We start from the raw sequence: 23,885 nt of genomic DNA, 5'->3' as shown, positions 1-23,885 counted from the left end.
CAATGGATCCCCTCTTGACCATCGTTCGTTTCCGCATATGAACAACGCATGACCAAATAGGCTTTATTGTACGAAACATGATTAGTCTCGTACTTATACACCGTATGAACCATACGCATCCATATCGGATCCGACTACAATGTCTCAGGTCAAAGGACTACATCGTGCACTGATATAACCAAACGATAAATCATTGACTACATGCTTTTCCAAGTGATTTGTCGTTATTCGGTCACGTTCGAAAAATAGTTCACCAACTGTTAATCCATACCAATGCCCTAGTTACATGACTATCATCGTCATCCGTACTTATATCAACTAATGATATCTTTCGGAAGCATCCGGTATGCCTACTATGCAATAGTTGCCCAAATTTATATTGCTTCCGTAGGGAACCCTTTTCGATAATTCATTTACCTATTAAATGAATCATCTGGACAATTCATATACATACTTTATTTTAAATGCATGACTGAATAAAGGAAGCAATTTACATATATGAATTGAAGAACTCTTTCTTCTATTATTTATGATATATATAGATACAAGACAAAATGCTCTGNCAATATAGTTGCCCAAATTTATATTGCTTCCGTAGGGAACTCTTTTCGATAATTCATTTACCTATTAAATGAATCATCTGGACAATTCATATACATACTTTATTTTAAATGCATGACTGAATAAAGGAAGCAATTTACATATATGAATTGAAGAACTCTTTCTTCTATTATTTATGATATATATAGATACAAGACAAAATGCTCTGAAACCGACAACACGAATGGTTTCTAGGGCATACACTAATATACACTAACATTTTTAATTTCAATTGTTAATTTTATTTAATTTAAATTCTTCTTTCGTAAAATTTGGATTGATCAAATAGTAATAGGATAGTTTAATTGGTAATTGATAATAGTAATTCCATTGGATTCGATATTCGTATTTATACACTTTATTACTTGCACGATTTCGTACACTTGCGAAAATTAACAACACTTATGCAAAAGATGAACCAGTGGTCCACCATCAAGCAAATATGAATTCAGAGATTTTTTCTTATTTTCATATATAGTAGATACATATGATCTCGTTTTAGTAATTATTTAAATGAATTTATTTTTTTGTGCTATGAGATCGCGCAATAGAAAATATACATTCGAGATTAATAGTGTAAGAATAAAGTTACATCGCACAAAGAGACACAATATTTACGTGGTTTGGCATAATCCGTCTACATCCACGAATGAGAGAAATCCTCTATAGCCAATACATAATTAACAGAGCTCAACCCAATGCTTAGAGAGGAAATTATCTTACAATCCTAGTTTCTAAGACACTTTACATGTTTAACAACTCTTGCATCCAATATCTGTACTCTTATATACTTTCATAACCTTGAATTAGTTCTCTAACCTTCAATTGATTCACACCCCTATATTTATAGGTAGTATAGGAGACATTTTATTTCTGATAGGATTCATATTTTAATTTCTAATATGACCCTCATAATTTTATTCCTATTTATAATTTTATTCTTCATTAAATAATTTTTTTAAAGACATAAAATATTTTTAGAACAATTAGGAAAGCAAGTCATAATATCCGAACATGTTATTCATCTACCAACGGTATGTATAGAAAGTGGTCACCTACCATATTTGTGACTTATTTGGTCTATTTGGCTTATAAGGTATTCAATAAAATATCATGATTAGTTAAGGTACATGTAAGCTGATCTAGACACCCCATTTATAAAAAAAAAAAAATAAATAAAAAAAGTTTGCTAGGTTTTAACAAAAATTCAATTTGAATTGATAAATTTGTACGTGTATATAGGACCACCAATCAAAATATATATAATCCAGAGACAATATTAATTCTAATTCTTGGATGTTTATGCAAAAGATGAACCAGCAAGCAAATGTCAATTCAGAGAGAGAGAAAAAAAAAAAAGAAAAAAAGATTCTTATTATTCATAGTACATACATGTGATCTCGTTTTGGTTGTACTTATTTAAAGGAATTTAATTTTGCTGTTCATCTACCAATGGTATGTATATATAGAGGATAACATATATATAATCGGAAAAGCACATGAAAATGAGAACTCTTTGTGCAATTTATATGAAACTTATAAATCAAATTCATAAAATAGAGACATCTTGAGAAAAATAAAAATGGTGTCTTACTTGACTATTTACATGTGTAATCCTTTCTGGCACCGTAAAGCCCTACCTAGCAACCAAATGCAGAAATTAATCCACTTGATAATGGTGCAGAGATTTTTTTTTTTTTTTTTTTTTTTTTTTTTTTTTTTTTTTTTTTTCAAATCTAATAGCAATTCCACTATAAATATGAGCAAGAGGGAAGGCTCAAAGCAAAGAAACAACTACAAGTGTGTAATTGTGGAGTTGTGTATTGATCGAGTGATGGCAAGTCGAAGCAAGTTTGATCTCCACTTAATTGTTACATTTTATGTAACCCGTTCTAGCGCGACGGAATGTTATAATATTAAAATCATTCGCTCTTGGAGATTCACTCTTTGACACAGGCACATCGTATCTTCCCGCAAATGAAGGTGGGTTTCCTACGGGGACTCTTTGGCCCTATGGGATCACCTTCTTTCACAAGCCCACTGGAAGAATCTGATGGCCGTCTACTCCTGACTTCATTGGCATGTACAAAGGCTAGCTAGCTGGTTAGAAGCTGATGCAGAATAAATATTACTATATCAGAATTACTTTGGGAAGACATTAAATAATAAATATTCTAAAATATGAACTTGGTTACTGGCTGCAGCCACTAATGCAAAATTGAGACTACCAGTACCATACCTAGAGCAAGGAGGTGAATTTATTGATGGAATCAACTTTGCTTCAGCCGGGGCAGGTGCTCTTGGCGAGAGTGAGCGGGCTGTAATCTCTTCTTCTTCTTTCTTCTTCTTCCTTCTTAGTGTGCTTCATGTCAGCATATATATATATATATATATATAATAATATAATAATATATATATATAATATAATTATATAATGTTTTGTACATGTTTCTGATTACACCTTGGAGTACAATTACAATATTTCAAGACCTTCGTAAAACAATTGGAACAGATATTAGGCCACGAGGAAGCCAAAAGTCTTTTGCACAGATCGGTGTTCTTGTTCAGCATAGGAGGCAACGACTACATGAGGTTTAACATGAACTGAGATCCTACTCTTTCCGAGAAGGTTGAACTTGTAGGGCAGGCGATGGGTAATTATACAGCTGCACTCGAAGTAAGATATATCCTAACCCTTCAATAATATATATATATATATATATATATATATATTACTTGTAACTTAATGTACATATTATACAAAAGGTGGCTGTCGAAGTGAAACAGAGAACAGAGAAAAGGGCAAAATTCTATTTCTTGATTTCTTGATTTCTTACTAAAGAGTAAAGAAGCTACAGTTATAAAGTACAGTTTAGCAGCTACTTCAGTAGCTTAGCTGATTCTCAAAACGACAGCGTACAATCCTTAACAAGCCTTTTTACAAAAACGGCAACACTTGGACTCATTTAGAGGCTACTAACCTTTTATTGTCAATATTCCCCCTTAAACCAAACTACCTCTAATCTGAGCTTCTACTGGTAGCCCCTTTTGAGCTGATTCAATAATTCTGAAACTACTAGTTCAACCATCTTATTCAATTATTCTGAAAAAAAATGTTGATTCAACAATTTGAGCTGTTATCATCAGTAGCTTTCTGATTATTGAGAGAGCACTTGTAGCAGACTAATAAGCAATCTATGGAAATATTGGTAAAGCATGCACAAACTTGCATAGCAGATCAATCACTTGTTCATTTTGCAACTACTAAATAAGCTAGAACGGACTATGATTGCAGAGCAGAAAACTACCATTTGCAGACCATAAGAGAGAAATTGAAGTAGTTCACCAAAAATGAAGAGCAGCTGACAGTTCCTATCAGATTAAGATTGCAATAGACTATGATGGCAGAGTAGAACACTACCGAGTGAAACTGGTCTGTAGACAACCAATTAACTATAGTATAGACTACTAAAACATACTAACATACAACAAACTAACACTCATTTGCAGCTATCATCAAGTGACATCACATTTAGTTTGGATCTTAACTCACTAAAATGAGCAGCTGACAGAGCCTTAGTAAGAAGATCTGTAATCCGTAATTTGGAAGGAACTTACTAAATAGCCAATTTCTTTGCCAAAACTTGTTCTCGAATGTAATGGGCATCAATCTCAATGCGTTTCGTTCTAGCATGAAACACAGGATTGGATGCAAGTGCTCTAGCACTAACATTGTCACACCATATCACAGGAACAGTATGAAATGACAGCCCAACTTAGTGAACATACTTTGTAACCATGCTACTTCTGTGGCAGTTTGAACAAGAGCTCGATACTCTGCTTCAGTGGAGGAAAGAGCAACAACTTTTTGTTTCTTGGAACTCCAATAGATCAAGTTTGGTCCTAAGTATACACAACAACCACTGGTTGATCTTCGCTCTTCTAAATTACCACCCCAATCAGCATCAACATAGCACTCTACATGTAGAGCACTTGCTAGTTTGAAATGAAGACCATAATGCAAAGAACCTTTGATATACCTTAACACCCTTTTACAAGCTTGCCATTGCAACTCAGTAGGAGCTTGTAAGAATTGGCTTAGCTTATTCACTATGAAGCTAATATATGGTCTAGTAAGAGTTAAATATTGCAATGCCCCTACAGTACTGCGATATAATCCAGGATCCTAGAAAGGTTCACTGTCTGTGGAGTTACGCTTGACACCAACAGCCATAGGAGTGGAGTAAGCAAATGCTTCCATCATTTTAGTTTTTATCAACAAGCCAGAAGCATACTTGGACTACTTTAGGTGAAGACCATTTGAATTCCTGGTTGCTTCCAGCTTTAGAAAATACTTAAGGAAGCCAAGAGTTTTTAGCACAAAATGGTCATTAGGATCCTTCATCAACTGAGCTATAAAGGCCTCATCTAAAGCAGTAATCAATATATTGTCAACATATACAGGAACATATATAAAACCAAAATTTCGCTAAAGAGTGAAAAGAATTAAGTCTAAGACTGAATTCTGGAAACCTTTGAGTTGTAAGATAGCTTTCAACTTGTCAAACCAAGCTCTAGGAGCTTGTTTAAGGCCATAGAGAGCCTTGTTCAACTTACACACAACATCAGGAAAGACAGGATTCTCAAAACCAAGTGGCTACTTCATGTAGACAGTTTCAGTTAGCACTCCATTAAGACATGCATTATTAACATCAATTTGTTGCACATCCCATCCATTAGTTACTGCTAGAGTCAAAACAATTCGTATAGTGGCTGATTTGATTACTGGGCTGAAGGTTTTGAAGTAATCAAGACTAGGGGTCTGTTGAAACCCCTTATTAACTAGCCTGGCCTTATATTTCTGTAGTGTTCCATTAGCATTGAGTTTGGTGCGAAAAACCCATTTGTTTCCTACTATATTTATATTAGAGGAAGACGGAACAAGAGTCCAGGTATTGTTGTGGACAAGTGTATAAAATTCAGACTGCATAGCAGCCTTCCACTTGGTACTTTTAAGAGCTTCAAATACTGTTATAGGTTCAGCTTTAATCAGTTTAGTATAATTTAATTCTTAAGCAAAAAAGGCTAAATGATAGTCATCTTGATAATCAGTTGAACAACAGGTCTGAGTAGTTGATTTAGACCTGGTAATCATAGGATGTATGTTGGCAGCTGTAGAGGTTGTAGGACAGGAGACTGTATTATGTGTACCCAGACTTGGACTAACTAAAGCAATAGAAAACTGTGAGGAAGTAAGATCAACCACAAGCGGACATGGTGGGAGAAAGCAATCTGTAGACCTTGTAGGGATAATAGCTTCTATTATTGGGTTAGTGGCAGTAGTGTTTTCAGAAGAACCAGGTTTGTTACAGGGTAAGGAACAATGATCAAGAGAAGTATTAATTGTAGGCAACGATGTAACATTAGGTGAGGATGGACTATTACAATTAGTGGAGGCAGATAGTAATGGAGAATATGTATTTGGATTAAAGGAAGAAGAGTTAAGAGGAGAAGAATTCTTACCAATTACTATATCATCTGAAACATGGTTGTCAGGAGTGATGTTTACTACAAAAGGATCAGTGGCTACTGAAGACTGCAAAGGATAAGGGATAGACCAAAAGGGAAAAGATGAAGTGTGTGTATTTATGGAAGTATCAGTATTCTAGAGGGTGTAGAACTAGAAGGCTGAAATGAAATGTGTAAAGAATTAACAGCAAAAAGGAACTCACATTCATTGAATTGAACACTAGGGGTAATCACAATCTTACCATAAGGAGTTAGACATTTGTATCCCTTATGAATCAAATTATACCCTACAAAGACACACTTAATGGTTTGAAAGTCAAACTTATGTTTATTGTAGCTCCTCATGTAGGGAAAGCAAGTGCATCCAAAGACCTTCGAACTGTCAAAAATAGGAACCTTGTTAAACAACTTTTGATAAGGTGACATATTACAAAGAATGGCAGTAAGCATTCTATTTATCAAATATACAGCAGATTCAAAGGCTAGCCACCAATATTTAAAGGGCATGGATGCGTGAGCAAGCAACGTTAATCCAGATTCTACAATGTGCCTATGTTTCCTCTCACTTCTACCATTTTGTTGGTGAACATAGCCACAAGATTGTCTTATTTGAATGCCTTGGTCAACTAGGTAAGGTAGGATAGCCTTATATTCTCCTCCTTGATCAGACTGTAAGCTTTTGAGCTTATATCCAAACTGTCTCTCAGCTAAGTGCTGAAATTTTATAAAAACTAACCTAACTTTAGCTTTGGTTTTGAGAGGAAACAACCATGTGAACCTGCTATAGTCATCTAGGAATTGAATGTAGTATTTAAAGCCTTCAATGGAAGTAAAAGGGGCAGGACCCTAAATATCATTGTGCACTAACTCTAAGGGTGTTGAGGCATGAGAATGTGAAGTTGGAAAAGTGGTGTGGTGTAATTTGCCTAATTGGCAAGCATCACAGAAAGTAATATGAGAACTAGCTGAAGTATTTAGTTTTGAAGGAAACTTGACGTGCAAATTGGTTAGAATGTGATTAGGGCTGAGTGGTTCCGGGTATCCTACATTTTTCGGAGGAACCGGAACCAGAACCGCACAGTGTAGGTTCCCAAAAAAAGAAACCGGAACCGCATAGTGCAAGTTCTTAAATTTAAGGAACCGGAACCTAAACTGTAGGTTCCGGTTCCTTTCTCGGGTACCCTATAAAAAATCAATTACCCCTCTATTAGTTTAAAAAATGATAAAAATATCTTAAAAGTTTACAAATACACCCTTAACAAATTTTGATTACTCATTCATTTGTGTCCAATGTAACTCATAAATCCTCTAATCTCTAGGTAACACTTGAATTCAATCAATTCACATCAAATAACTTCACCAAAATCATTCAAACAAACAAAAATATAAAAAGTTAGAAACTGTCACCAACTTCTTTGATTCTCCCACTACTAAATACTAATATAGTAAACTTAATGTTATAAATTATTAATGTTTATAATGTAATATAGTAATGTTGTAATTAATTAAGTAATTATTTAATTATAATGTAATGTTATAATTAATTAAGTAATCATACTATACATTTATAATATAATGTTATAATTAATTAAATTTCTAATTATTTAATTAAATATTATACTAATGTTTATAATGTAATGTTATAATTAAGTAAGTAATTATACTATAAATTTATAATGTAATATTACAATTAATTAGATTTTATAACTATTTAGTTAAGTAATGTATTAATGACTAATGTAGTAAATTAATAATGTTTATAATGTAATGTTATAAATTTATAATTAATTAAGTAATCATTTAACTGTGTAATGTTATACATAATTAAGTGATCATACTATAATATAATGTTATAATTAATTAAGTAATTATTTACCAATAATGTAATGTTATAATCAATTCAATTTCTAATCATTTAATTAATTACTAATGTTTAATGTTTATAACATAATGTTATAATTAATTAAGTAATCATTTAATCATGTAATATTATAATTAATTAAGTGATCATACTACAATGTAAATTGTAATGTTATAATTAATTAAGTAGTATACTATTTAACTATAATGTAATATTATAATTAATTAAATTTCTAATAATTTAATTAAGCATTGTACTAATGTTTATAATAGAATATTATACATACTATAAATTTATAATGTAATGTTATAATTAATTAAAATTCTAATCATTTAATTAAGTATTGTGTAAATTACTAATGCTTATAATATGATGTCATAATCAATTAAATAATCATTTAATTATGTAATATTATAATTAATTATGTAATCATACTATAATGTAATATTATAATGAATTAAGTAATCATACTGTAAATCTATAATTTAATATTATAATTAATTGAATTTCTAATAATTTAACTAATGTAATAATATTTATAATATAATGTTATAATTGATTAAGTAATCATACTATAAATCTATAATGTAATGTTATAATTAATTAATTTTTTAATCATTTAATTAAGTAATGTAATAATGTAGTAAATTGCTAATGTTTATAATGTAATGTTATAAATTTATAACTAATTAAGTAATCATTTAACTATATAATGCTATTATTAATTAAGTGATCATAATATAATGTAATATAATAATGTTATATTTAATTACCTAATAATTTAATTAAGTAATCATTTGTTTATAGTGTAATATTACAATTAATTAAGTAATAGTACTATAAATTTATAATGTAATGTTAATATGTTATAATTAATTAATTTCTAATTTAATTAAGTATTGTGCTAATGTTTATGTAGTAAATTAATAATGTTTATAATATAATGTTATAATCAATTAAGTAACCATTTAATTATGTAATGTTATAATTAATTATGTGATCATACTATAATGTAATGTTATAATGAATTAAGTAATCATACCATAAATCTATAATTTAATATTGTAATTAATTAAATTTCTAATCAGTTAATTAATGTACTAAATACTAATGTTTATAATGGAATGTTATAATTGATTAAGTAATCATACTATAAATCTATAATGTAATGTTATAATTAATTAAATTTTTAATCATTTAATTAAGTAATATAATAATGTAGTAAATTACTAATATTTATAATGTTATGTTATAAATTTATAACTAATTAAGTAATCATTAAACTATGTAATGCTATAATTAATTAAGTAATTATAATATAATGTGATGTAATAATATTATAATTTATTTAAGTAATTATTTAACTGTAATGTAATGCTTAATTAATTAAATTTCTAATCATTTAATTAAGTAATCATTTATTTATAATGTAATGTTATAATTAATTAAATTTCTAATCATTTAATTAAATATTCTGCTAATGTTTATGTAGTAAATTAGTAATTACTAATGTTTATAATATAATGTCATAATCAATTAAGTAATCATTTAATTATGTAATGTTATAATTAATTATGTGACATAATGTAATGTTATAGTGAATTAAGTAATCATACTGTAAATCTTTAATGTAATATTATATTTAATTAAATTTTTAATCATTTAATTAAGTATTGTATTAATGTTTATAATGAAATGTTATAATTGATTAAGTAATTATACTATAAATCTATAATGTAATGCTATAATTAATTAAATTTCTAATTATTTAATTAAGTAATATATTAAATGTTATAAGTCAATTAATTAAGTAGTAATCAATTAATGTAATGCTATAATTAATTATACTATAAATCAATTGAGTAATGTTATAAAATTATAATTAATTAAGTAATCATTTAGCTGTAATGTTATAATTGATTAAGCATAATATTTAACTAGTAATTAAATTTATTATTGTTTATCAATTTATCACATATAATTAATTAATTGCTAATTTACTATAGATATACTTAGAACTTGATAATTGAAGTAAATAACTAAATATATTATTATTCAATCAAATATACTATTTTATTTAAAAATAATTCTTTTAATAACATTAAAATACTTTTTATTGGATCCTAATTCTAATTATACACTTAATTAATCAAGACTTTAATATTAATATATTATAATATATTAAAGTTTTTAATATGGTGTAGTTTATATGTAATAGTATAATTGTATAGTTATTTAATTAGGTTATTCTAAAAATTTAAATTTTTCTATTTTAAATTTTTTATATGTAAAATAATTAAACTCCCCATCATTCACAAATATTTCATTGCAGCCCAGGTTCCAAAACAGTTCCAAAATAGTTTCCAAAACAGGTTCCAAAAATCGGTTCCAAATAGGTTCTAAACCGGGTACCCGCTACAGGTTCCAAGTAGGTTCCAAACCGGGTACCCGTTTCAGGTTTTTTTTACAAGTTCCAATTCCGATTCTGATTCCTCCACACATAAGAACCAGAGCCAGAACCGCACAGTGTCTGTTCCAATAAAATGGAACCAGAACCTACCTACACAGTGCCGGTTCCAAGTAGGTTTAGGTTTCGGTTCCAGTTCCGGTTCTCCCTGCTACCCGTGCTCACCCCTAAATTGTGATGTTGAACTTGTGAGTGAGGATGGCCTAATGTTTGTGCCAAAGTAAGTAATCATCAGTGATAACACTTGCCGTCAAACAATGTGGAGCAATGGTATATGTGTGAGCAATGCAATTTTCAGCAATGTATATGCAAGCATTGATGTTAGCAGGAATAAAATGTGAACCAGAATTATGTGTTTGAGCAATACAATTTTCAGCAGAGTATATGCAAGCATTGATGTTAGCAGGAACAGAATGTGAACCAGAATTATGTGTTTGAGCAGTACAATTATCAGAAATATAAGTTTTATTATTTGGAGATGAACTACATTGATCAGTAGTAGGATTATGGACTACATCATCATTATTTTTGCTGGACACATACTGATTAGTAGCATCAAACTTAATGTAAGTAACAAGAATGCTATAGTTTTCAGACTCAATGTAACTAACAGGATTACTACAGTTTTTACTAAGGGCACATTGACTCTAAACATCAGACTCAACTGACATGAAAGAAGCATCAGAGTGACCTTGAACATCAGGTTTAGCTGAAACGAAAGAAGTACCAAACTCAACTGAAACAAAGGGATTTCTACAACGTATTGACTTATATTGGAGATCTTGTGAAGCAAGAGCAGAAGCATTGGCAGAAGCTACATTAGAGGATAGTGCAGTGGCAAACAACAAATGAGGGACAAGTAAAGGCTGAGTGGAGGAGGAATTCAGCTAGTATAAACCACCTTTAAGATTTCCTTGCAGTAAAATTGCTCCTGTGTACTTGTCCTTAACAACAAAACAGTTAGAGTCAAATTCAACAATAACATTGTTGTCTTTAGTGAATTTAGAGATGCTAAGTAAGTTTTTTGTTATCTTAGGCACACATATAATGTTTTTAAGGTGTAAACACTTAGAATGAAAAGCACTTGGAATAGCAGAATGACCAATATGGGAAATAGGGAGATACTCACCACTGCTTACTTGAAGTTAATCCTTTCCAGAGTAGTTTTTGCTGAAATTTAGATGATTGAGGTCTGAGATAACATGATCAATTGCACTGAGTCCATATACCATATTGGATCAGTAGGTGTGAGTGATGAGCAAGAGCAAACTGCTATGGTTGTGGAGAGGACTGTGTAGGAGGTGTTGAAGAGTGATAATGCTGATCAGGTGTTGAGTTTAAATGAGGACTAACATTTACAAAGTGAGCTTGGCTTTGACTAGGCATCTAAGACCCCTCTCTAGTCGGGTATTTCTTAAGTATCCCTTAGCCATTGAGAACCTAGAAAAGACATGCCTAGGAAATGAGTTTGTTTTAAAACCTATACTTTTGTCTTAGGTTTTTTTTTTTTTTTTTTTTTTTTTTTTTTAAAGCATGATATTAAACATCCCATATCCATAAAATGATTCTAGAAATTTATCTTCCTATAGAGTTATTATCATAAGTATATAATATCATTTAACCTTTTTCATTTATTAGACAAGGAAATGGTCATACTAGTTTTATTAAAACATATTTACTTCAACATCCATAAACCAAAAACCATTTGATTTTATTTTACAAAAGAAATTCAAAACATAGCAAAAGCATTCTTTCATGCACATGTCATTCCCCAGTAGCCTTTCCCAGCTTCAAGCCTCAATTCTTACCTACAAAACATTTTAAAAAATTTCGTGGGGTGAGCGCTAATCACTCAGTAAGGGGATATGACCTTTCATAAACTATTAAGGTTTATTATACAACCATATTACTCAGGACCTTACCTTTACCTACCTACAAGACATGACCTTCATTCATTGACATTATCAAGTTTATAAAACATGTCATACGCTTTGGACTTTCCTCATAAACATAAGTCATAACATAACCATACATAATATAACATAGAACATATATGACTTATGCAATATTCATAAACATGGCATGCCTATTTCTTTTGTCTTTGTACTTGAACCATTACCTTGTTCTTAGTCGTCACCTCAAAGGACTCATGGTTTCCACAAGAATTCCATTCCTCTGATCTTGGTTTATACCTCAAGAGACCTATAGAATTCATTCTTTAACATTTCATAAATTTTTTCATAAGTCAACTAAATAAGCTATATGCATTCCATTATAAATGCAAACATATGGGATAACATCTCCCATGCTCAATCATACTATTCATTCATTTAACATGTACCCTTGGCCAATTGCACAACTCATCAATCAATTTAGTAAAACTCCATGACATAAATATTCTCCTACTAAATTCCTTACCTTAATTCATTCAATTTATCATACAACACAAGAAATTTCAATAGTAAGATTATTCAGGGGATTATTAGAATTATAAAAAAAAAGATGGGAATTTCTATTAAGGAGGTGGATGCCATGTAGTTCATCACTTTTCAAGCAATTTTTCCCTCATCTTCCAATTCAAATTGATTTTTGGCTAAAACATAAAAGTTTTAGGTCTATTTCTCAAATTTTTAATACTTCAAGAATCAGCTCAATCAGACTTTTATAACTTCAGTTATGACCGATTCAGTGAAGTATGTATAGTATAAGTCTTAAAAAGCCAAATCCGAATTATATTCATTTTTAACCATGTCACCTTCATTTGCACATTCATATTATTTGCCATATCATTCTAAGTATAAAAGGCCATAAAAACCTCCCTTTTTACAGAACCAAAAAGTGCCAAAACATCGTCCAACTACAAATCTCTTAATTGGCATAATCATCCTCCATGTGCACACATACACCAATCAAGACACCCATTTAAACAATCCATAACAAAAACATAGCATCACACTCATATTAACATAAATAAATATAAGTTTCATCAACCCTAGGTGTTAACAATTGTAGTCATAAGGGAGATTTTTTTCCTTGCCTTAGTATTCAAAGCACAAAGACACTCATCCTTAGCTCCAAAGGTTCACCCTTTCTACCTTACACACATAACCACTTATGAATTTCTCTTTTAACTAAAAATCAGAACAACTAGGGTTTTGAAACTCACTTTAAACCCTGAAATTGAAGTTCTTTAAGTGTGGATGGTGATCTCCTTTGAAATCCTATGAAAATTTTGAGAGAGCAAGCTTGAATTTAAGCCTTTAATGGAGGAGAATGTGACTTGAAGAAGAGAATTTGATGTTCTAAGAGTGTTGGCCGACTTAACCAAGGAAATATCTTATAAATATTTCATTTTTTTGATTCCCAAATGGGATTGGCCAATAAAAGTTAGAGATATGGTTCATTTGGTATAAATTTTGCATATAAGGGCATTTTAGTCATTTCTACTACAACATAATTATTACACTCCTTTAATGCCATTTGACTTCTCTTTTCTACTTGGTGACCAAGTAAATCCATAAGATAATTAACCAATTTACCCATAATACACTTTTATGGATACTTGATTCCTATAAATTATTGTGAAAGGACCATTATACCTCTTGGGAACCGTTTATGCTGTTTAACCATACTAACCTCCTTCATGACCCTTTAACCATATTTCTTATTAGTGTCATCAATTCCTAACATAATGCATGCAAAATGACCATTTTACCCTTTTATTGATAAAATCTTTTTAAGGGTAGAATTACATACCTTATAGCATCGTAACGCTTACGCGGGGGTTTAAAAGGCACATGTTGGCTAAGGACACCAAAGCCATTAACTGCTGCTGCATTATCAAAAGATAGAACAACACCATAATTAAACCTGTCAGATGAAGTTCCAAAATGAGAAATATCGGACTGCTAAGAATGAGGTAGTGCTCCAAATCCACTATATTGAAGATTGCCAGGTGTATACTGCCCAATACTATTATATTGAGGAGCATTATAGTAAAAGTAATTGTTGTGTTGTAGAAGAGGTGAACTTTCATAATAGGAGCTCGGCTGTTGTGATGTGTTTGCTGTAGAGGGTTGAATCATGCCATTATAGGCAGAGTTGTGCTTGTGATAACACTGACCAGCAGAATGTCCTGCTATAATACATAGTTGACAAATCAATTTGCCTCTCCTAGTATTTCGACCTCTACCCCTGCCATGTGACATTCCTCCAAAGGCAGGTGCCTATTATTATATAGAGATTGACAAAAGTTCTGAACAAAATTCTGACCAAACTATTGAGGAGCAGCTAAGATAGGATATTGGGGATAATGAGGATTACCTAGTGACATTAAAGTAGGTGGAGTAGGATAAAGTGAACCAGACACTTTGTCAGATTGAGAGCTTTCTAACTCAGGTTTGGAAACATGATTTATGTCGCTAATGGAACCATGTGAGCTATTTAAAGTACCAGTAGAGGCTATATGCACTGAACAGTTGTACAAATCTATTGTATTGAATTTTTCAAGTCTTATTTCGTATTTCTGCAGTAAAAATTGGGCCTCAAGTTTGTGTGAACCAACGGTGGATAATACCTGAGAACTCCAAAAGCGGTAACTGCTTTGAGTGAGTTGGGGACTGATGACTTGTAAACTGTTGGCTAGAGCTAATGCAATTCGATTTGTTGACTGGTTCAATAATTCGTTTGAACTGTTGTGTCCATCAGTAGGTTTAGAAGGATTTGCCATTGACGCAAGTCAGTGGCTCTGATACCATATACAAAAGATGGCTATCAAAGTGAAATAGAGAAAGAACAGAGAAAGGGCAAAATTATATTTCTTGATTTCTTACAAAAGAGTAAAGCAACTACAATTATAAAGTACAGTTCAGTAACTACTTCAATAGTTTAGCTGATTCTCAAAACGACAACGTACAATCCTTAACAAGCCTTTTTCCAAAAATGGCAACACTTTGACTCATTCAGAGGATAGTAACCTTTTATGGTCAACATATAATTAGATATATTTTTGTGATTTTTGTAGGAATTTTATGCTCTAGGAGTAAGGAAAATTGGGTTCCAGAATGTTGCACCTTTGGGTTGCATGTCTAATGTTAGACAAAAAACAAATAATGTTGCCATGCTCTGTCAAAGCGTGGAGCTACAACACATAAAGCCTTGTTTGTGTTTGGAGACTCCATGTTTGATCTTGGCAACAACTAGTATCTAAGTGACAGTAGAAAAGGAATTGCAACAACCTTTCCTTATGGAGAAACCTATAAATTTAAAGAATTATATTTTCAATTCATTGATTTATCACTAATGAGCTACACCCTTTATATAGGGAGTATACAATCTCCTAAATCCCCTAATTATTTCAGTGGCGGATTACACAATATTTTGTCTAACATAATTAGGAGATTACAGGTGTGTCTGTTTTATTATTTTGAGTAGTATTTTTGAAATATTACTGTTAAGTTGAGTTGGGTTATTATTACGAGCTAGGATTTGAAAATTAACAAAAAAACACCCCTAGGTTTGTTATTTAGCTAAACACGCCCAATAATAAAAAGTTTATAAATCAACAAACACACCCCTACCCACCAACAGTTGCTAGATTCCAACCACCACCGCTAGAATCTAGCTAGAATCTGGTGTGCATGACTGACTAGATCTGGCTAGTCATGCGCTGCTATAGCCTTTTCCAGCCAGATCAACCATGGATCTAGTAGGAAAAGGCCAGATCTATGGCTGGATTCGGCCGTTGATGGCCACACTTGGCCATCAACAACGGCCAAAGATATGGTCATCATTGATGGTCAATGATGGCCATATATGAACCATCATTGATGGCCAGATGTGGCCAAAGATCTGGTCGTGGATCTGGCCGAAAAAAGACCAGATTGGCGCACTACTAGCCAGATCCATCCGATGGTGTGCCATTACGTAGGATTCCAGCCACCTTCCGATGGTGGTTGCCGAAATCTGACAAATGTGGGTGGATTGAGGTGTTTTATCAATTTATAAAACTTTTTTGTTAGGGGTGTTTAGTTAAATTAACAAACCTATGGGGGTTTAAAATGGTAGAATATTATAGGATATGATTTTGAGAATATTGAAACAAACACGCATTTTTTTCATAATAGGAATATAATATTTTGAAAACGGGGAAACAAACACAACCTGCATAATCTTTAGAATATTCTGAGATCGTATACCTGACATAACTAAAATATTACATAATATTTGCATGATTACAAAAGATTTACACAATATTATGGAAATCTTAACACTCCCCCTCATGTTGGTACGTAGATGTCACACATGGCCAACTTGTCTAGCAGTTGTGAGAAAATAAGTTTGGAGATAGGCTTCGTAAGAATATCGGCCAATTGGTCCTCTGATCGAATCTTGGGCAATTCAATAATATTTCATCTAGTTTTTCTTTGATGAAAAATTTATCTACTTCAACGTGCTTCGTATGATCATGTTGAACTGGATTGTGAGCAATGTCACATGTTGCTTTATTGTCACAATATAATGGGATTGGTTGATTAGGTTGATAACCCAAATCTTGCAGTAGAAATCTTAGCCACAAAGCTTCACAAATCCTAAGTGTCATTCCCCTAAATTCCGCTTCAGCGCTTGAGCATGCCACAACATTCTATTTCTTGCCTCTCTGCATGACTAGATTGCCTCCTCAAAAGTGCAATAACCAAAAGTAGATAGTCTGTCATCCACTGCTCTAGCCTAATCAGCATCAGTATATGCATGCACATTTTGGTAGTCCTTATTTTTGGAAAATAAGATTCCCCTTCCAGGAGCATGTTTTAAATATCTTAGGATATGCATAAATATGTTCATATGCTACTCTCCAAGATTATGCATGAACTGACTGACTATACTCAATGCTTAAGCAAGATCTGGCCTAGTGTGAGACAAATACATCAATCTTCCCACCAGTCTCTGGTATCTCCCTTTGTCAACTGGTACTTGATCAGTCTTGATCCTAATTTCAAGCCTTCTTTGATTGGTGTATCAGCTGGTTGACATGCTGACATACCAGTTTCCTACAATACATCTAAGGCATACTTTCTTTGTTATAGAAAGATACCTCTATTAGATCGAGACACTTCAATTCCGAGAAAATATTTCAAAGAACCTAGGTCCTTCATCTCAAATTCTTCTAATAAGTATTTTTGCAGAGAGTTCCTTTCTTTTGGATCATTTCCTATAACCACCATATCATCCACATATACAATAAGTTTTGTGATCTTTCCTTGCTGTTTTTTAAGGAATGATGCGTGATTTGAATTGCCTTGATGGTAGCCAAAAATCTTCATAGATTTGGTGAACCTCCTAAACCATGCCCTCAAAGATTGTTTTAACCCATACAGTGACTTCTTTAACTTACATACCTTTTGGCTATGTTTCCGTGGTAAAATATACCCTGGTGGAGGATCCATATAGATTTTTTCAAACAATTCTCCATGTAGGAAAACATTTTTCACATCAAACTATTGTAATAGTCAATCCAGGTTTGCAGCCAAATATAAAAAGACATGTACTGTGTTGATTTGGGTTACAGGTGCAAATGTCTTTATATAGTATATCCCATGAGTTTGGGTGTACCTTTTTGCTAATAGTCTTACTTTAAATCATTCAATCATACCATCAGCTTTATACTTCACAGTGTAAACCCATCGACATCTAATAGTTTTCTTTCCTAGTGGAAAATCAACAAGTTCCCAAGTCTCATTCTTCTATAATGATTTCATCTCTTCATTCATAGCAGCTTTCCATTTTGGATCAGATAAGGCTTCCTACACACTGTTAGGAATAGATACAATTAATAATTGATTCACAAATGACAAATTTGATTCTGACAAATGATGGTTAAACACATAATGACTCATGTGATATTTGACCTTACTAGATGGCTCAGGTTTGTATGTTGGTTTAGGAATCCCTCTAGTACTCCATGGTGGTAACTGTTTCTTAATTGGTTAAGACTTTAAATCATGAACACTTGTAGTGAATGGCGGTTGTGATATACCAAGAATGAGAGATTCAGACTGAGATGAAGTTTCTTCAGATAGAGATACCACCTCGACATTTTCATCCACTTCATCTTCTTGTTGATCAACGGGTCTAGTTTCTGACTCACAATATCCCACATCTTGAACAGCATGGGCAAGAGTTTGAATTTCTTTTGAAAAATACTCCCCTTGAAGTTCAAACTCAAAAGAAAAATACATAGGCTCTTCATGGAACACAACATCCATGGTTACAAATAGTTGTTGAGTTGAAGGATGGCAATAGCGATACCTTTTTTTATGAACACCATACCCAACGAAAACACATGTCAATGCTCGAGGAGACAACTTGTAGCGTTGATGTTTATGGAGGTGTACAAAAGCAACACAACAAAAAACATGAAGTGGTAAGTCCGTGACCATTGAAGCATTCACTGTTTTACCAAGAGCTTAGAATGAGGTCTGGAACTCAATTGAACTAGAAGGTATTCGATTGATTAGGTAGGCTGCAGAAGTGAGTGCTTCTCCCCAAAAAGACAAGGGCATGAGAGCTTCTATTAAGGAAGCAAGAATAACCTCCAATAAATGTTAATTTTTGCACTCAGCAACACCATTTTGTTGGGGCGTGTTGGGGCAAGTAGTTTGATGAATAATACCATGTGCTGTCAAGTACTGTTAAAGGTCCATACTTTGATATTCTCTTCCATTGTCACTTCGTAGAACCTGAACTTGAGTATTATACTACGTGAGAACCATTTGGTGAAATCTTTGAAATACCACATTGACCTTCCCTTTAAATTTCATCAAACAAACCCAAGTCATCCTTATATAGTCATAAATGAAAGTAACAAACTACCATGATCTACTTAAAGTATTAACTTGGGAGGGCCCCCAAACATCAAAATGAATAAACGTAAAGGGATTTGTACTTTTATTCAATTTTATTAGATAAGAAACTCAATGACTCTTTGAAAAGTTCACAAACATCACAGCAGAAACAACTAACATCACTTTGCTTAAACAAACTTGGAAACAATTTCTTCAAGTAACTAAATGAAGCATGTCCAAAATGTCGATGCCATAACCAGATGGAGGATTTCTGCTTGTCTTCTTCCCAGCCACTAACTGTAAAAGCTTGTTGTACTATGGCATAATTTTTTTTCTCTAAATTCAAGTAATACAGATTCCCTCGTCTAATACCACAACTAATCGTTTGCTTTTTCTGAATGCTCTTAAGCACACAAAAGTCAGGCCAAAAAATTACCACACAAGATAAAGTTTTTGGTTTTTTGTGAGATTGACAAGAAGTTGTAATTTAGGGAGGGAACAACTAAAACTGAATCTATTTTTAAAATATTTGGGAAGGTTACTGATCCTTCTCCAATGATGTAGGTGGACTCACCATTGGTAGTAGACACAAATTTCTGTGAGGATGGTTTAAAGTGTGAAATATGCATGGAATCAAATGTCATGTAATCGATAGCACTAGAATCAATTATCTGTGCACTATTAGAAACAGATGTACACATATGTAAAGACTTACCATCATTTCCAATAGTTGCTACAAATGATGAGCACTAACAACATCTTCTTTCTTTTCCACAATAGTAGTAGTAGAGTTTTTCTTGGAATTCTTCTTCCTTTGATCACGACTGTGATCCCACCAGTTTGGATATCCAACCAGTTCATGATATGACCAAATTTGATGTAGTAGGTGCGCTTCTTGTCGGTGTTGTTTGATTTGTTGGATTTTGCATGCTGACTTCTATTTGGGCTACTATTGTTGAATTCTTAATATTTCCCGATTCTTCCTTCAAGGTAATTTGACAAACTGCCTTTCGTCGGACTTCTGAGTAACTCTCTTCTAGATTTGGAACTAGATTTTTTCATAGAATTTCTACATGAATTTGTTTGAACTCTCTGTCCAAACCTGCAAGGAAAATGTGAACTTGCAATTTTTGGACAAATTTCTGATATGCTATTATGTCATCAGGATCCTTCATAACCACTTTATTTCGGTGGTTTAATTCCTAAAATATTCCTGTCAATTATCCATAATAGATAGAAAGTGGCCTTCTTTTTTGTTTAGCAGTGAAGGCTTTCCGGTGCAAGGAGAAAACAAATAACTTATTACTTCCATCATAGAAAGCTTTGGATAGAGCACTCTAGATTTCACAAGTAATGGATGCGTAGATAACGCTTCATAATCTCAGGAGACATGGACATCAACAACCATCGTTTGACTTTCTGGTTTTCAACATACCATTTTTCGTAACCCTCGACAAACTCTTTTGGTGGTGGTTTCTTTCCACGACTATAGGAAAGTTTTTCTCTCTTCACAATATGCATTTCCATAAGCTGAGACCACACATCATTGTTTGATTCGGCAAGAGTAATTCCTGCATTGAAAGCTCCATCAGGTTGAATAATAATGGGTTTTGATCCTGATGATTCAGACATTGTTAACTTTGACCTTTTTCTTTTTTTAACATTGACTTTGACTTTTTTTCTTGGACTTGGACTTAGACCCTAACTTTGACTTGACTTTCCTTTTTCTTGTGTTTTTTTTTTTTTTATCCTTTTTTTTAATATCACTTGAGAATAATGAAAAAATGAAGAAAATAAAAAAAGTTAAAAAACGCAAACTCTTGGACCAACACAAAAGGCAGCTCATGATGGCGTAGTATCGGCCAATCAAAGTCACTGGTAACACATCAGAGTTGATGTAAAAAAATCAATGATGTTAGTAGCAGTCGGAGATGGTGGTGACAGTGATTGAGACAGCAACAAATCGATGATTTCTTGGTGACAAGACAATGGTAGATTGGCAGTTTCTCGACAACAAGCTTCAGCATCAATCTAGGTTTTTCTCATCCTATTGATTTGGTTTCTTCCCTTCTTGGCTCAACGACAACAGTGTGGTGGTGTTTCTTGGTGATTGAAGTTGTTTGGGTCATTGGATGATGATGTGGATTTACGGTAGATTGGTTGACGATGGCTGGAGTTGTTGATTTGTTTTGGATTGGGATTTTTTGGTGTTTTGTGGTTTGCAGCAACCAGTTGGTGGCTGGGTTGGTGGGTTTTAGATTTAAGATTTTTGCGTTTTCTCCTTTTCAGACTAACAATGGCTAATGGTAGGATTTCTCGCCAATTAATTTCCTGGCGTTGCTCTAGAGTGAGCAATTTTTTAGATTAGAGAATGACTCTAATACCATGCAAATTTGAAGAATTGTATTTTCAATTCATTGATTTATCACTAAAGAGTTACACCCTTTATATAGGGAGTATACAATCTTCTAAATCCCTTAATTATGTCAGTTGCGGATTATATAATATTCTGTTTGACATAATTAGGATATTACATAATCTCTAGAATATTCTGAGATTGTATACCTATCATAACTAAAGGATTACATAATATTTGCATGATTACAAAAGATTTACACAATATTATGGAAATCTTAACAAAACCTACTTCAAACGCCCCACTAGAAGACTTTCTGATGGCAGCACAATGCCTAATTTGATTGGTATAACACATCAATAATGTTAGCTAGTCAATTGTTTCAATTGCTTGATGTATCAATGACTTACTTTGGGTGAACTTTGATAGTTTATACTTCATTAAATTGTTGCAGCCTAGTTTGCCAATTTGCCGATACTTCCACCATACCTGCAACTGGGGGCTCATCAATTCACTGATGGCACAAACTTTGATTCTATTGGAGTTGGTGTTCTTGATGAAACTCATCCTCAAACAGTATGCATCTTCGTTTTCTGTATTTTGTACAAAATTAAGGAATATAATTAATCTGAACAGAAATTTAATTCATTTCTGTCCTTTTTTTGGCGGATACGTCCGAAGTTGCAGCTAAGCTATTTCAAGGATGTGGTGAAATCACTGAAGCAGAAACAAGGTAAGGTAGAAGCCAAAATGATGCAAAGGAATGCAGTTTATTTGTTTAGCATTGGAGGCAATGATTACTTCAATTTTTCTCAAACAAACCCCAAAGCTTTTCAGTCCTTCAAGGGTCAATATGTTAAAACAGTCATTGGAAACTTAACATCTATGCTCAAAGTAAGTCATTTGTCAAAGTTTTAAACTTAATTTTGTAATATTTAGATGATAACTAGGAGTTTTTGTTGTTAATTTGTCTGAAGGAGATACATAATATAGGAGGGAGGAAAATTGCATTTCAAAATGCAAGGCCATTGGGTTGCCTACTAGGAATGAAATCTTTTGATTCTAAGCTAGGAAGTGCTTGCTCTGAGGAACCCTCATCACTAGCAAGACTACACAATAGATATCCAGCTGTTGTCTTTAAGAAGCTATCAACCCAGCTCCCAAGATTCAAATATGCAATATTTGATTACTACAATGCACTTGGTGACAGAGTTGCTAACCCTTCAAAATATGGTAAGTTATGGCCTCAACTTTCATTAATCAGGTAATTAATTTTTACATAATTTGTGTTGTAATTTGTTTTCGGGGTTTTATGTTGTGAAGGATTTAGAAAGGGGAAGGCTATATGCTATAGTAGTGGACCTTATAGAGCAATGAATTGTGGGAACACAATAAATGGGACTCAATCCTTTGAGTTATCTAGTAATCCTGGAGAATATGTTTGGTTTGATGGTAGACATACTACAGAAAGAGCTAACACTCAACTAGCTCAACTTCTTTGAAATGGGGCACCACCAGTCACAAGGCCTCACTATATGAAACAACTTTTAACCTTTGATTATTACACTATCTTGTATGCTTATTCAGATTATGCAGTTTGATTAGTTTCAATAAAATTCTTTAGTAACTTGCTCTGGAATTAATCAAATTTCCTTGACAAAACTTTGCCATCTAACATGACTGTTGAGTAAATCTGCAAAATCACTAAACCTAAAATCCGCACTTTCATACACAACCACAATCAAACTGAAAATAGAAATCAAGAACACAAAATTTTACCGTGGTTCACTTACCCAATATAGGATAAGCTACATCCACGTTGAGCTCTAGTAAACTAGAGGCTCACTACATTATAGATCAAGTTTTTTACACCAATACAAACAAGATTGACACCCAATCTATTCACTCACTCTACAACAATCTCTCAAGACTAAATTGTAACCTTTCCTACAAGAATACTAAACCTAGATTCTCAAGACTTGAAGGAAACTCAACCCTCAACCAACGATTACAACTAATCACTCAAGATTACAACCAATACAAGAGATTCAAAGAAAACCGTAGCAGAGACAATTTTTCTAATTGAAAAACAGTGTAAAAACCTTATCCTTCGATAGAGTAAAACTTTGTTCTATACTGATGAGGAGGGATGATTTTGGCCATTAGATTCAGAATGCCTTCAACGGTCAAGATCACTTCTTGAGGCAGTCCTCTAAAACGACAGCATTG

The 23,885-nt window shown here is 32.7% G+C and overlaps 1 protein-coding gene and 1 pseudogene across 1 annotated transcript; one reads left to right on the top strand and one right to left on the bottom strand.

Moving 5' to 3' along the window:
* Positions 1-5,257: 5,257 nt before the first annotated feature.
* Positions 5,258-15,186, bottom strand: LOC116124613 (putative GPI-anchored protein pfl2). The gene is made up of 7 exons (XM_031410342.1): positions 14,781-15,186; positions 14,214-14,289; positions 14,094-14,106; positions 11,127-11,344; positions 10,706-11,039; positions 5,812-6,196; positions 5,258-5,628 (listed from the first exon to the last, which is right to left on the bottom strand). Exons 1-7 carry the CDS (start codon positions 15,184-15,186, stop codon positions 5,258-5,260), a joined length of 1,803 nt encoding a protein of 600 aa, XP_031266202.1.
* Positions 15,187-15,223: 37 nt separating this feature from the next.
* Positions 15,224-23,257, top strand: LOC116124612 (annotated as a pseudogene).
* Positions 23,258-23,885: the final 628 nt, after the last annotated feature.

This window comes from Pistacia vera, unplaced genomic scaffold, assembly GCF_008641045.1.
Source record: "Pistacia vera cultivar Batoury unplaced genomic scaffold, PisVer_v2 Contig154, whole genome shotgun sequence".
NCBI classification, from domain to species: Eukaryota; Viridiplantae; Streptophyta; class Magnoliopsida; order Sapindales; family Anacardiaceae; genus Pistacia; species Pistacia vera.
This window is presented reverse-complemented; position numbering and strand designations above follow the sequence as displayed.

Excerpts from the sequence above, each read along its gene's own strand:
- LOC116124613 (XM_031410342.1), bottom strand. The coding sequence starts at position 15,186 with ATGGCAAATCCTTCTAAACCTACTGATGGACACAACAGTTCAAACGAA. Across the intron at positions 6,197-10,705 it reads TTGCTCCACATTGTTTGACG|TCTTCAGTAGCCACTGATCC; the intron begins GCAAGTGTTATC and ends TATCCTTTGCAG. Across the intron at positions 5,629-5,811 it reads TTTAGTTAGTCCAAGTCTGG|TATTTGAAGCTCTTAAAAGT; the intron begins GTACACATAATA and ends AACCTATAACAG.